This window comes from Aquarana catesbeiana, linkage group LG11, assembly GCF_042186555.1.
Source record: "Aquarana catesbeiana isolate 2022-GZ linkage group LG11, ASM4218655v1, whole genome shotgun sequence".
NCBI lineage: Eukaryota > Metazoa > Chordata > Amphibia > Anura > Ranidae > Aquarana > Aquarana catesbeiana.
Genome location: NC_133334.1, coordinates 219,399,984 through 219,413,777, shown reverse-complemented (window position 1 = coordinate 219,413,777; position 13,794 = coordinate 219,399,984). Strand labels below are relative to the sequence as shown.

The window sequence follows — 13,794 nt, the reverse complement described above, 5'->3', positions numbered from 1 at the left end:
CATCTTCTGCATCCCCCTGAAATGGAAAAACCATTCACCACCCACAGTAACCACGTGGTTCAATAAGGTGGAAGAAATCAGGAGGATGGAAGACTTTAACCACTCTTAAAAAAAAAAAAAATAAACGTGCAACTCAGCTCCGAACATGATTCAACTGGAACTCCATCTTCTCGGATGAGGGTAAGGCCCTGAGTAGCTGCTTGTAAACACTAGCCATTGTGTAACCTGGCGAGGGTCCTTTCCTGTACCAGTTCATTCTTTTACCTCACCCCCCCCCCTTTCCTGACCCAGCTATTTTCATAGCTATCTACTACCATCTTACAAACAACTTTCTCTACTCCTTTTTACACCCCACTCAGCTTTTTCTACTCTGATCCATCTTGACATCCTGAACCACATTATTCCCATTTCCTATACTTTACCTTAAAACGGAAAACATACTTTAGAGTTACCTTCCTCTTCTAACATAGTCACCTCAAACAGTACTGTTTAAATAAGAATTCTTGTTTAATAACTAGAGAGACACAGAGTTAATTTTCCACATCATCCAGACCGTTATGCATACATGAATTGATATGTATAACATAAATTGATATGTGTAACATGAATTTCTTGTTCATGTCTATTATTAGGAGCTACTGTACAATGATCTATAACATATTAGGATATTATTTTACTCTTATAGTTTGCACAATTTTGCCTCTAAAGTGCCATGCTTATGATTTGCAGTACCCATGCGTAATAACCAATTTTGAAGTGTGAATAAATAAAGAATTGAAAAAAAAATGCATTTTAATCACTTTCTGAACTGGTTACAGTGGTTACCAGGACAAAACATGAGTGTGAATCCTCCTAGTTGGGAAAGCGATAGCAGTAAAACTTTGGCAGGGGGGTCAATACTCTATACAAAACTAAAAAATCCCAATATCTGTAGAGATAATATTTCCAGATTGTATGTAAAGGTCATTTTGGAGACTAGAGTTCTTAAAGAGAGAATAGATATTTTTTCTACACATGTGCAAGTACAAATACAAGCTGCCATTCATACTTGTAGAGTGCATCATTTAGCAAGATTTTACTTGCCTGATTTCTAGGCATAACAATAGAAAATCTGCATATTTAACTGCTCTAAAACACCAGATAGTCAGTCTACCGGTTTGGAGCTCAGCCATGAAACTACTAGGCATTACTACCAAATAAGTTATCTTTACCTTTTGCACAGCAAGATTTGTTTTTCTGTAGGTGCTTTGGGGTTGAATTGAAAGATAGGGTGAAGAATATTATTAATATCTAAATATTCTTGTATCTCAGAGGCGCTTCAGGATGAATAGCATTGATAGCCAAACTGACTTAAAACAAAGTGTGAGTTTATTGTCACACAATTGGCATCATAAATACAATGTAAATAATATAATAGTTCAGTTCAGTGTGGGTAAAAATATATGAAATAGAATAAAAAGTTATAAAGCTGTAGTAAGCTTACGAAAGCATGTGTGCTTCATGGTTGCTGTGCTGTCTTGTGTGTCGTCCAAGAAGAAACAGGAAATGACGTTCTCAGTCTTCTGGCAGTATTGACAGCTGTCCCAACTTATCAAAGTGTCTTGTGAACATGTCAGTATCATCTATCGTAGTGACTATGTGTCTGTGTGTGTCTGTCTGTGTGTCTGTGTGTGTCCTTCAATATGGAAGCATTGGCTTTATATGTTACATGTGAACGTGTGAACGTCATAACCTCACACCAACTTAGAACCTTGTATGGCACATATTCATTACTGCTAACTTCAGCATATATGGCATAGGATTGACAAGCCCACATGTAACACTCCATACTTGAAGTAATATGCTGATCATGTAATGTCATATAACCAAACATCAATATAATATTAACACATATTATCAACTTTACATTAAGTAACTATATACTAGTACTTATTAATATGATTGGAACTACAAACTAACTTAACTTAACATGATATAATTCACAATGTATATTCCTTTAGCTACGTGGACACGTGTCTATTTTTGTCTTCTCATGACATTCTACACCAAGATACCTTAAATGTCATACTCAAATTGGCTACACCAGAAAAATCCAGCAATGCTCAGCTGTAGATGAAGAATCATGTCAAATCTATTGATCAAGGTCATTCACACATACTCTATTTATCATGATTAATCATAAAACCAAATATGTTTTGCAAGCTTGCCATGAATATAATATAACACCTATAAGTGCCGAATTATGAATTTGGAATAATATTCTAACATAGGGCTAACTCCAACTATACTTTAAAATGTTCCCTCCCCCTTCTTATCTATCCTGCATACCCTATATAAAATTAAAGAAAAAGATTTGTGAACATGTCGCACCTATTTTTAATCCTGTCCAGTCATGTGATCCAACAGCTCCAGCTGCCCTGTATCAGAAATCAGCTGTGGGGGGGGGTTGAGAGAGTGCCGACAATGGATAGGCCATGGGAGCATATAAATGACAACATGGCTCTGGGAAATCACAGCTGTTGTTAAGTGCTCCCTTACACAGGAGAGTCTGAGCTGTTTAATAACATGACTAGACTGGATTAAATAAAGGTGAGTACACAGATCTTTTTTTTTATACAGGGTATTCAGGATAGGTAGGAGGAGGTTGGCGGGAACATTTTTAAAGTGGAAGTAAACTCTTTTTTTGCACTTGCACCTACAGGTAAGGTAAGCCTTTAATAAGGCTTACCTGTAGGGTACCGCAAATATCTGCTAAACCTGCACTGTTTAGGAGATATTCAAACTGCATGCAGCCGATGAGGTCACTGGCGCATGTGCTTTGAGGGGACAGCATACCTGTGCCATCCCTTTAGAGCCCCGTGGCACGGTCCATGACTCCCACGCATGATGTCATTGCGCCGTGGCAAAACAAATGGGCGGAGCACACAAACCTAAAAGGAAGACAAGGCGAGGATGGAAGCCCTCTCAGCAGTGACAGCGCACCGCTGGAGGGCTTCGTTTTAAGGTAAGCATTTTTATAATGTGCTAGTATGCAGGGTTTAAAAAAAAATAAAATAAAATTGGTGCCGTTTACTACTGCTTTAAGAATAGTTAGCGTTAGCCTTTACTAACAATTTAATGCATGCAGCCAGGTTAGGTGCAAATTGTTTTCTTATCATTCAGAATATTCAGAATGTTGGTAATTTAAAATCTTGTATTAATCTCTTTACAGCGGCTGTCCATAATGCGATGTGACCAGCAAAACAGGTCCAGTGATACCAAAGTACAAGGTGTATCTAAAACAGTTCTATCTGATCCTAACGCTTGGCAGAATCACTCTTTGCACATTGCTGATCTACAGAGCAAACTTCGGCGTGTGCGTCAAGAACAGTAAGTATATTATACTTATTCATGGAGCAAAATATTTTAATGGCAATAGACTTAGTATTGGTCACATCTTAAAGCAGAACAATTCTGTCAAGTCAGGGATTAAACTGATGGCACAGCCAGGTTGGCACAGTCAGCATGTTCCCTATCAGCAAATTGCATTCAGCAGAGCCAGGTTTATTCTTGGTGATGCTATTCCTTTTAGTCCAGGCTTTACTGTACAGGGAATAACAGAAGGGAGGTATAGTAGGTACTTTAGAAATTAATTACATATTTTTTTTATAATTGGGTTTAATTGCATGTTTTTTTAAATATCTGCCTATAGTTCAGCTTTAGAAATCACTTTTTACCAGTGATTGTGATAAGTCATGTGTACTATACCTTAAAGCCACCTCTTTTAGAATTGAGGTAGAATATTGGTAGCGCCATACAGCCCATAGAAGTTGTGTCAGAGAGTTCCACACCACTTGCTTCAAATAAAGCGTGAATAAGGTGACTCACAATGATCAACTTTGTACACAAACCTTAAAAAACAGTTTAAAGTGATTGTAAACTCAAAGTTTTTAAGTTGCATTTATAGTTGATTTACTGGAGAAGTTTGCCATGGAATTTTTTTTTTTAATTCATCTAAATAAGATTCATCCGACAATTTCTCTCAGAATTCACCCTGTGGATATACCTGCCAGAACAAATCTCACAGTAGAGTAGCAGCTATTTTTGGGGATCGTATTAAATAAATAGAATGTCTTTTGGTTAATTTGCCATCATGCCCTCTATGGTGCCAGAAACTGCGTTTATACTTTCAACACTTGAAGGGTTACAGTTCATACTTTATATAAAGGCCTCATGCACACAGGACATTTTTTTCCCTCCCCTGGACGCTCTTGCTCCTGGCAGGAAAAAAAGGAGCTTAAAAAACGCAGCAAAAAAAACACGTTTTGCATACGCATTTAGACATGTTTTGGCATTTATTCATTTCACTGGCCACAATATTTTTTTTTTCTGGGCATTGGAGTGAACACGCCTAGCATTTAGACTCATTTACAAGTATTTAGGCGCGTCAAGAATTTTTTTCCTGACTGCTTAAGGGATTTTTTTTTCTAGCCTCTAAACGCTCTTCTTCTAATATGCTTGTAAACAACAAACAACTATGTGTGCATAGCCAAATGCCTGTAAAAGCAATGTTTTTAAGCCCCATGTGCATGTGGTCTAAGAAAAAAAAACATGCCCCCCCCCCAGTACTTTCCCATTATAAAACAGATATTAGGTGAAACTTTTTTGAAAAGGGCGAAAACTGCTATGGTAAAATAGAGCAAATTTGGAATATATAAGAGGGGGGAGGTTGGGACTTTAGATGAGGCTTGCATAGTGGGACCAATCAAGTTCACATAAGTCAAAACATATGTATGTTTTATTGAGACCAATGATCGACATGGCATGAATAACAGTGTTGCATACATAAATCGTAGAAAAATGGTCAATCACAGTATAATAGTAACACACATAACAACAAGGCATGAACAAGTAAATGGTACATCCTAATCCTCCACTGACCAGGGTACACCAAACAATGAAGAACAATTTTCATTGTTTGGTGTACCCTGGTCAGTGGAGGATTAGGATGTACCATTTACTTGTTCATGCCTTGTTGTTATGTGTGTTACTATTATACTGTGATTGACCATTTTTCTACGATTTATGTATGCAACACTGTTATTTATGCCATGTCGATCGTTGGTCTCAATAAAACATACATATGTTTTGACTTATGTGAACTTGATTGGTCCCCCTATGCAAGCCTCATCTAAAGTCCCAACCTCCCCCCTATTACATATGTAATAGGGATGGGGGCGTGAACTTTTCCTTACGTCCCATTTAAAGTCCCAGGTTCGTCCTTTTCCCCACCTTTTCACTCAAATTTGGAATATAGAATGCTAGAAGAAAACAGGCAAATTTTAATGGAATCAGTAATAAATGCACCACTATAATTTTGGCATGTACAGTTTAATTGTACATAAAATACAGTTTAGACTTTAATGGGTAATCTTATCTCTTTCTTTACACTTCCAAAGGGAGGAGAAGTCTGAGGAATTACTGGACAGTCAGCAGCAGGTGCAGTTACTTGAAGTGGAGCTGAGGAAAGTACATCAGCAGGTACACATGTTCAATTGTTTAGGGTTACATTGTCCTTTACCAGAAATTTTTATTCCATATTACGTCCTGCATCTTTTGAGTTAGCCTCATATGAAATTGTATGCTGTCTTTTTTCCTTCCAGGAAGGATGAAAAAATAATGCAATGGATGGACACCACAACATTAGGCTACTTCTTAAAGCAACTGTTTCTACTGCTAAGAAATGCTAATTTGTTCTGCTAATTTTTTTGAATATTTTGAAAAAATTGGTTTAAACTGCCTGAAAATTGTTGTGTTTATGATCAGCAAAAGAGACTCTAAGCATATATGGTGGGTGACATGCTCTACCTTGTACTGAATGAGTCATTTTTTTAACTTCATAAAATGGAGTGACACATGCAGTGTATGTTTGTACCAGCATGGCTGTGTTCCATCACATGCTTAGTCAGATACACACCCCAATCCTTTCTGTTAGTAATGCACATTAAGAAATTTCCTCTTTTTTATCAAATACTACGTAATACATATTGGATTATCTTACTGCCTTTTGAGCCTTTACAATGTATATGTATTAAAAAGGATAGAATGACATTCTATTTGTCCTACCTCAGAGGATGAAAGTTGTCCAAGATGAATAGACATTTATATTGACATATATCAGAAAAGCTGACTTCTCGGCAGGTTTGAACGTTGCAGAGAAAACCTTTACCAAATAGATTGTATTGGACATCCTCCAACAAAGTTTGTAGAATTTACCCTGTATGAATTTGCACTGTGAATTTTACAAACCCATAGCATCAAAGTGACCATTCAATAGTCACATTGTAGAACAGTGGTACATAATGCGGTCACAACATTCCTCATATCACAGACATTCATTTAGATTCAAAACTAAAGGCATGGTTGGCTCCTAGAATTAAAAAAAAAACTGCAATGTAAGATTAAAGATGTCTAAAACGCCAGCTATCGCATAAAGAAACTGTCAGAATGTCCACCCCACAGCACTGGGTAGGTTCAACTCTCAGAGCTCTTAGGCTATTCACTAGTTGTGCATTTGCATACCACTCCATGTAGCAGAAGAGGTTCATGTCTTTGAAAAGCTTTTTATAGAAATCTTCACAGTCTACTGAAGAATTGAGTAGTTTGTGTGCTCATGTGAAGTTTGGGAAGCAATTTTTCACAAGATAAAATGTGTCACAGATCTTTTTTAATGTCTGTAATGGTGGGTGTGCGGTCCCATGAAGGTTTTGAAATTTAGTTTCCCTCCGTGTTTCATTTGCCACAACATAATGTGACCGGTTTAAATCCTCTTAATAATTAATCTGTATTGTCATATGTAGGGAAAGTTCTTGGAAGGATTTATGTTTAGAAAAGTTTAAAAAATTTTGTAAGCCAGCTTGGTCCCACACTTTAAAGGCTGCAAAGCCCCTGTTTTGTGAGGACATTGGATTGTCCTTTATAGGATTGTAGTGAGAGAGACAAGGTGATAAACCTATATTTTCTACAACCCACAAAAAGCTATAGGGGTGTTTCTGAAATGGCTGTATCTACTTTGAGATTAGAGTATCTAGAAGATTGCATTATCCAGTCAAGAGCATGTGGATGTAAGACTAAGGCTGGTCATACATGAGAAAATGGCTTGATTACTTCCTGTCGAGCTATTCTATTCTAACAGCAGGAAAACTTCCCTGCTGTCAAAATATACTGATCATCAGAAGAAAATGTTCCAATCAGCCTGCCCATATATGGATCGAAATTCAGGCGGGCCGGTATTAAGTTATATGCTATAACGTTTGGAAGACCTAAGCCTCCCTCACTCTTCAGGTGATACTATTTCATGACTGCAGAAATCAGTGAGTGGAAATCAAGGGCATCACATCCCTAGAATTATGTACCCATATTTTGTAAAAGATAATTTGGGATTTTTAAGGTGCCATTGAGAGAAAAAAAACAATATATTATGTATAAAATTTAACGTCCTTCTGTTGGGCCACTGACAGTGGCGGTGCGTCCCCCTCTGTCCAGCCACCCCTCTAGCACCAATAGATTCATGCAATGCATGAATTTATCTATGGCCGTCGCTGCCACCCCCTATTCAGGTGTCGAATCATAGCAGAGGACGCACAGAGAGGACAGGAGAAGACATTGATGAGCTGTCCCACCGAGACAGGTAAGTGCAGACGGCAGGCCAATGGGGGGAACACTGGTAGCATTTGATATGGCACAGTGGCTGCGTTTAATGGGGCACAGTGGGAGTAATTGATGGGCACAGTGGTGGCAATTGATGGGCACAGTGGATTAATTTTATGTGGCACAGTGGCTGCGTTTGACTGGGCACAGTGGCCGCGTTTGATGGGGCACAGTGTCCACGTTTGATGGGGCACAGTGGCCGCGTTTGATGGGGCACAGTGGCAGCATTTGATGGGGCACAGTGGTGGCAGCATTTGATGGGGCACAGTGGCGGCGTTTGATGGGGCACAGTGGCGGCATTTGATGGGGCACAGTGGCGGCGTTTGATGGGACACAGTGGCTGCAATTGATGGCACAGTGGCTGCAATTGATGGCACAGTGGCTGCATTTGATGGCACAATGGCTGAGTTTGATGGGGATTTTTCAGAATTTTTCAGTTTGTTTGTGCCCCCCAAAAATTTTGAGCACCAGCCGCCACTGACAAGGTTTCAGTTATGGGTACCTCAGGTGTCACGGGGGCCATGTCCTTTTGGGGGGTTGGCACTGCCAGTAAAGTCTCTCTGTCCTTCCAAGGTTTCAACAAATGAACGTGATATATTTGCTCCGGTTTCCTTTTCCCTGAATGGTAAACTTTGTAGTTTAATTCCCCTACTCTTACTATAATTTAAAAGGGACCTTGCCACTTTGCTATGAATTTACTCTCAACTGTGGTGACTAGTACCAGCACTCTATCACCAGGGTTGAAAGTTCTGATCTTGGCACCCAGATTATAAACCCTTCTCTGGGCCTCCTGGACTTGCTCCATATGTTCCCGTACAAGCAGCATGATAGCGACAATCCTGTCTTACATCAATGAGATATGCTTGATGACACTTCTATAAGGCGTGGTCTCACCCTCTCACATTTCTTTTGTGGCAACTAGCAACCCATTGGATGTCTACCATACAGTAGTTCAAATGGAGAATAACCTATAGAGACCACAAGACCATCAGTTTGGGGGTGGTAGACAGAGGTACGAAGATGGGAGATTTTGAACAACTTGCACAATACTTTATTGACGCTGGACATAAATGGTGTGCCTTGATCCAGTAATATCTCTTTTGGAATACCCACACAACTAAATACCTGGACCAGCTCTTTGGCAATAGTCTTAGCTGAGCTATTCAGTAAGGGAAAAGCTTCAAGATACCGTGTGGCATAGTCCAGTATTACCAGCATGTGCTGATGGCCCCAGGAAGACTTTACTACTGGTCCCACCAGATCCATGCAAATTCTTTCAAAAGGCACTTCAATTAGCGGTAACAGTACCAGCGGACTGCAAAAATGGGGTGATGGCGCAGAATACCGACACTCTGGGCATGACTCACCATATTCTTTGACATCTGCATGGAAACCAGGCCAAAACATTTTTTGGGTTATTTGATCCTTAGTTTTCTCTATACCCAGGTGTCCACCCATTATATGACCATGGGCTAAATATAATACCATCCGACAATAGGGTTTGGGAACCACTAGTTGCTCTACCTTCTCCCCCCCCCCCCTTGCTTTACCACTTGATACAGCAAGTTATTTTTAAGAACCATGTAGGGAAACGACACCCCTACATTAGGTTCAACAGGTTCCCTATCAATCATTTTAACATTTTCTCTGACTCTATTGAGTGTTGAGTCTCTTAGTTCCGTACAAAAATCATATTTCCTGACTTTTAAGTCAGGCACCACATATTGACCTCACTATTAGAGTCAGAGATAATTTCTTGTTCATTAACCTCAAGCTGGGGGCTAGTTTCCAGCTCCTCCTGCTCCCCAGCCATTACCGAAAAAGGAAAAGGATCTACCCCTCTGTGGGACACACCAACAATTTCCCTTTCGATTTTGCAATTAAAAGGGCCTGGAGTGAGTTCCAGGGTTTCCTAAGCAAGGGGAGCTCTGTCCTTCTGACTCCTTTTGTTTTCCCATAAACTCCAAAAGTGTGGAAAATCTCTTCCCGCTAAGGCTTCATGAAGTAGTGAGGGTACCACCCCCACTGAATGTTTCACAGTGCCCCAAGGGGTATCAAAATCAACCACAGCAGTCTGGTAGTCACGTGTGTCACCATGTATACAAATCACCCCAGTGGTGCTAGGGTGTAACTTTGCAGGATTTACAAAATCACCTTTGACTAATGTCACAACACTACTAGAATCTAGTAGAGGAGTGACTGGCTTTCCATCAACAGAAATCATGCACATTTGTTTTTCCATGCGTCCCTGACCCGAGGCGTATCTAGTGAAAATGGCGCCTATGGCAAGCACTGAAACTGCGCCCCTGTCAAAACATTTGAAACCCATCTTTCAGATAACCTTAACAAGAAAAAAAAAAAAAAAAAAAAAAAGCACCAGTTGGATTAAACATAGCACTGGATATGTTTGTTTACATTTCCCTGGAGATCCCCTTTAAGTAGAGCCATCCATGCACACCAGCCTGCCTCTGACACCTTCAATCCCCCCCGAACATTCCTCCTACCACAGCATGGACACCGTCACCACGCATTCAGACCGTCTGTGACCTCTCCACCAGAAGCTCTCCTCTCTTTTTTCCCTTTTACCACAACCAACATGGCGCCCGGTGTAGTCCTCTTTCTCTCCCGGCTGTCTGCAGCAACATGCCATGCACAGCATCCCTATGGCAACGGGATGTCTTCCTGTGCAACTTTATTGAGGTCACTGATGCATAGACAGAGGCTGCAGCCTGAGACAATGGTGCACCGTGGGAGTTGTATCCTGGGGTGACACTTCGTGTGCATTGATGACAGGTCTATGGCGCTGGCACACTGATCCATGTCCATCCTAGGATGGAGGAAGTAATACTCACGTTTCCAACGGTCCCTCTGGTGCTGGCATAATCTCCTCTGTGCCAGTTTTTGGGCCTCTTCAGTAGCCAGTTTGGAATCACGTCACTACTTCGCATGCGTGGGAGCTAGTCATCCCAGCACACAGGATCAGGCCAGCCGCAGTAGGCTTGCGCAGCTCATCCTATATTTCAGAGATTGCTGTGATCAGGTAGGTAGGTGTCGTTTATTGCAGAAGACACATTTCCTGTCTTTTCTGCAATCAATGCCTGCCTGCTCACACTGAGTTACAGTGGAACTTTATTTTTGCTTTAATAATTGGTAAACTGATATATTTCTTTCCTGTTTTGGGGTTCAGTTCCACATTAGGGAAACCACTGCACATCTTATACACAAACCAAATGAAACAGGAAAGAAATACACACAGGGATACTATTTTAATACTAATGAGAATAAAATAGGCAGCTCTAAAATAAATGCTCTGATTAACAATCCCAATAAAAACGTCTGGTGGGAGCCCACCACTTCAATAAGCATAGAAAAGAAGACCCACAGTGCTTATACCTGAGTGATAGAGGTGGATGCACTACCCACTGAAAACACACATGGCTGACCCTGATAGTGTGTCTATGTTACTGGTGCACTATACACATATTATCAGCCTCGATTCACCATCTTCTCTGACTCACCTGTCTAGGAGAAAGAGTATTCAGAACCCCCTTAATTTACACAGCGTTCAGCCCTAACAGTTCTGGCACTCTTTCTTCCACTTTCCAGGTAACAAGTTCCAGCATCTCCTGCATGTGGATTGGTGTGGCTGTGTGTGCAACATCCAAAGCAGTCCCCAGTGTACTTTGTCACTGAAAGAACAGTTCCGGCTTTTCCATTCACAGGATGTACGGTGCTGACAAATGTATTGAGCTTTACATTTTGTGCAAGACATGCGGCTGGCGCCGCCCCTGCCAGGGACAAATTTAAGCCGGGGTAGGACAGTGTGCTTAGTTTGGGGACTGTACGTCTGATCACCCTATGTTAAGTGCCTTACTGCCCAGCCACTCAGGAGCGCCCCCTTCATATGGCGCCCATGGCACTTGCCATATCTGCCATACCTTAGATACGCCACTGTCCCTGACATGATGCAGTACATGCCACCTGTGCAAAAAGAGACATGCGTTTTTTCAAATAAGTAATATCACATTGCATTGATTCATCATTTAGGGAACAGTTAGCGGCAATATGACCTAACGCATGGCAGTGATAACATTTTATGTGTTCTGTACCCAGTCCGCTAAATGGCCTCAGAGACTTGGCCAGTAGTCTCATTATCTGTAGCAACAGTCTTGTAATTTGTCCCCACGCCCTTGAACCCCAGAACAGTCTTACTGGATTCATGGCTAACCCACTTCCTCACAATGGCAGGGAGCACACGCAAATACCGGTCCATGACCACATGCTCCACAATTTTAGGGCCTGCCAAATTCTTCTTGGTGAAGTGTGAAGTGTATCAAGTCAAACAATTGGGAGCGGGGTGGCTTGTCAGTACTGTATGACCATTGATGCACTGCAGTGGTGACACCCAGGCGTGCAAGCATCTCATCCTTCAGTGTCTCATAATCCTGGGCAGCATCCGGTTCCAGGTCATAATAGGGCTTTTGGGGTTCTCCTGTCAGAAAGAGCGCTAGCAGTCCTGCCCATTGCTCTTTTTGCCATCCTTCTCGAACAGCGACTCTTTCAAAAGTTGCTAGGTAAGCTTCCACATCATCTGCAGGTGTCATCTACTGCAGGTAATAGCTGGCACGCACGATTTTTTGTTCCACCTGCAAAGGACTTGCAGACTCCTTCTTTAATTCCAGCAGGGCCTCCGCAAACTAGCGGTTCATTTCCTACTGGGCTGCAATGGCCTGGCGATTCGCTCCTGCTGCTGGCGATTCCCCTCCTGCTGGGCTGTAGTGGCCTCTGTGACTTGCCAATTGGTTTCCTGCTGGGTTGCAGTGGCATGCAGCATAGCTTTTAAAACATCCTCCATCTTTCCCCTTGTTCAGGTAGATGCCCTCCAAATCCACCATGTGTCAGGGGTTAGCTCAGGGGGGGATCACCTTCCCTGGGAAAAAGGCAGTCTAAACTGCAGGTTTTCTTAACCCCTTGCCGACCGGCTCATGCCGATATACGTCGGCAGAAGGGCACGTACAGGCATATTATTCAGACCCTTTGCTGTGACACTCATATATTTAACTCAGGTGCTGTCCATTTCTTCTGATCATCCTTGAGATGGTTCTACACCTTCATTTGAGTCCAGCTGTGTTTGATTATACTGATTGGACTTGATTAGGAAAGCCACACACCTGTCTATATAAGACCTTACAGCTCACAGTGCATGTCAGAGCAAATGAGAATCATGAGGTCAAAGGAACTGCCTGAAGATCTCAGAGACAGAATTGTGGCAAAGCACAGATCTGGCCAATGTACCAAAAACATTTCTGCTGCACTTAAGGTTCCTAAGAGCACAGTGGCCTCCATAATCCTTAAATGGAAAACGTTTGGGATGACCAGAACCCTTCCTAGAGCTGACCGTCCGGCCAAACTGAGCTATTGAGGGAGAAGAGCCTTGGTGAGAGAGGTAAAGAAGAACCCAAAGATCACTGTGGCTGAGCTCCAGAGATGCAGTCGGGAGATGGGAGAAAGTTGTAGAAAGTCAACCATCACTGCAGCCCTCCACCAGTCGGGGATTTATGGCAGCTACGGAAGCCTCTCCTCAGTGCAAGACACATGAAAGCCCAAATGGAGCTTGCCAAAAAAACACCTGAAGGACTCCAAGATGGGGAGAAATAAGATTCTCTGGTCTGATGAGACCAAGATAGAACTTTTTGGCCTTAATTCTAAGCGGTATGTGTGGAGAAAACCAGGCACTGCTCATCGCCTGTACAATACAGTCCCAACAGTGAAGCATTGTGGTGGCAGCATCATGCTGTGGGGGTGTTTTTCAGCTGCAGGGACAGGACGACTGGTTGCAATCGAGGGAAAGATTAATGTGGCCAAGTACAGGGATATCCTGGACGAAAACCTTCTCCAGAGTGCTCAGGACCTCAGACTGGGCCGAAGGTTTACCTTCCAACAAGACAATGACCCCAAGCACACAGCTAAAATAACGAAGGAGTGGCTTCACAACAACTCCGTGACTGTTCTTGAATGGCCCAGCCAGAGCCCTGACTTAAACCCAATTGAGCATCTCTGCAGAGACCTAAAAATGGCTGTTCGCCAACGTTTACCATCCAACCT

At 41.9% G+C, this 13,794-nt stretch overlaps 1 protein-coding gene across 1 annotated transcript in view; it reads left to right on the top strand.

Annotated features, from left to right (window-relative positions):
* The window catches only part of LOC141112477 (uncharacterized), a 150,572-nt gene that overhangs the window by 76,835 nt on the left and 59,943 nt on the right, over positions 1-13,794 (top strand). Inside the window, exons 8-9 of the mRNA XM_073605339.1 lie at positions 3,212-3,369; positions 5,439-5,520. Of these exons, the coding sequence (XP_073461440.1) occupies positions 3,212-3,369; positions 5,439-5,520 (240 nt within the window). The remainder of the gene's footprint in view (positions 1-3,211; positions 3,370-5,438; positions 5,521-13,794) is intronic.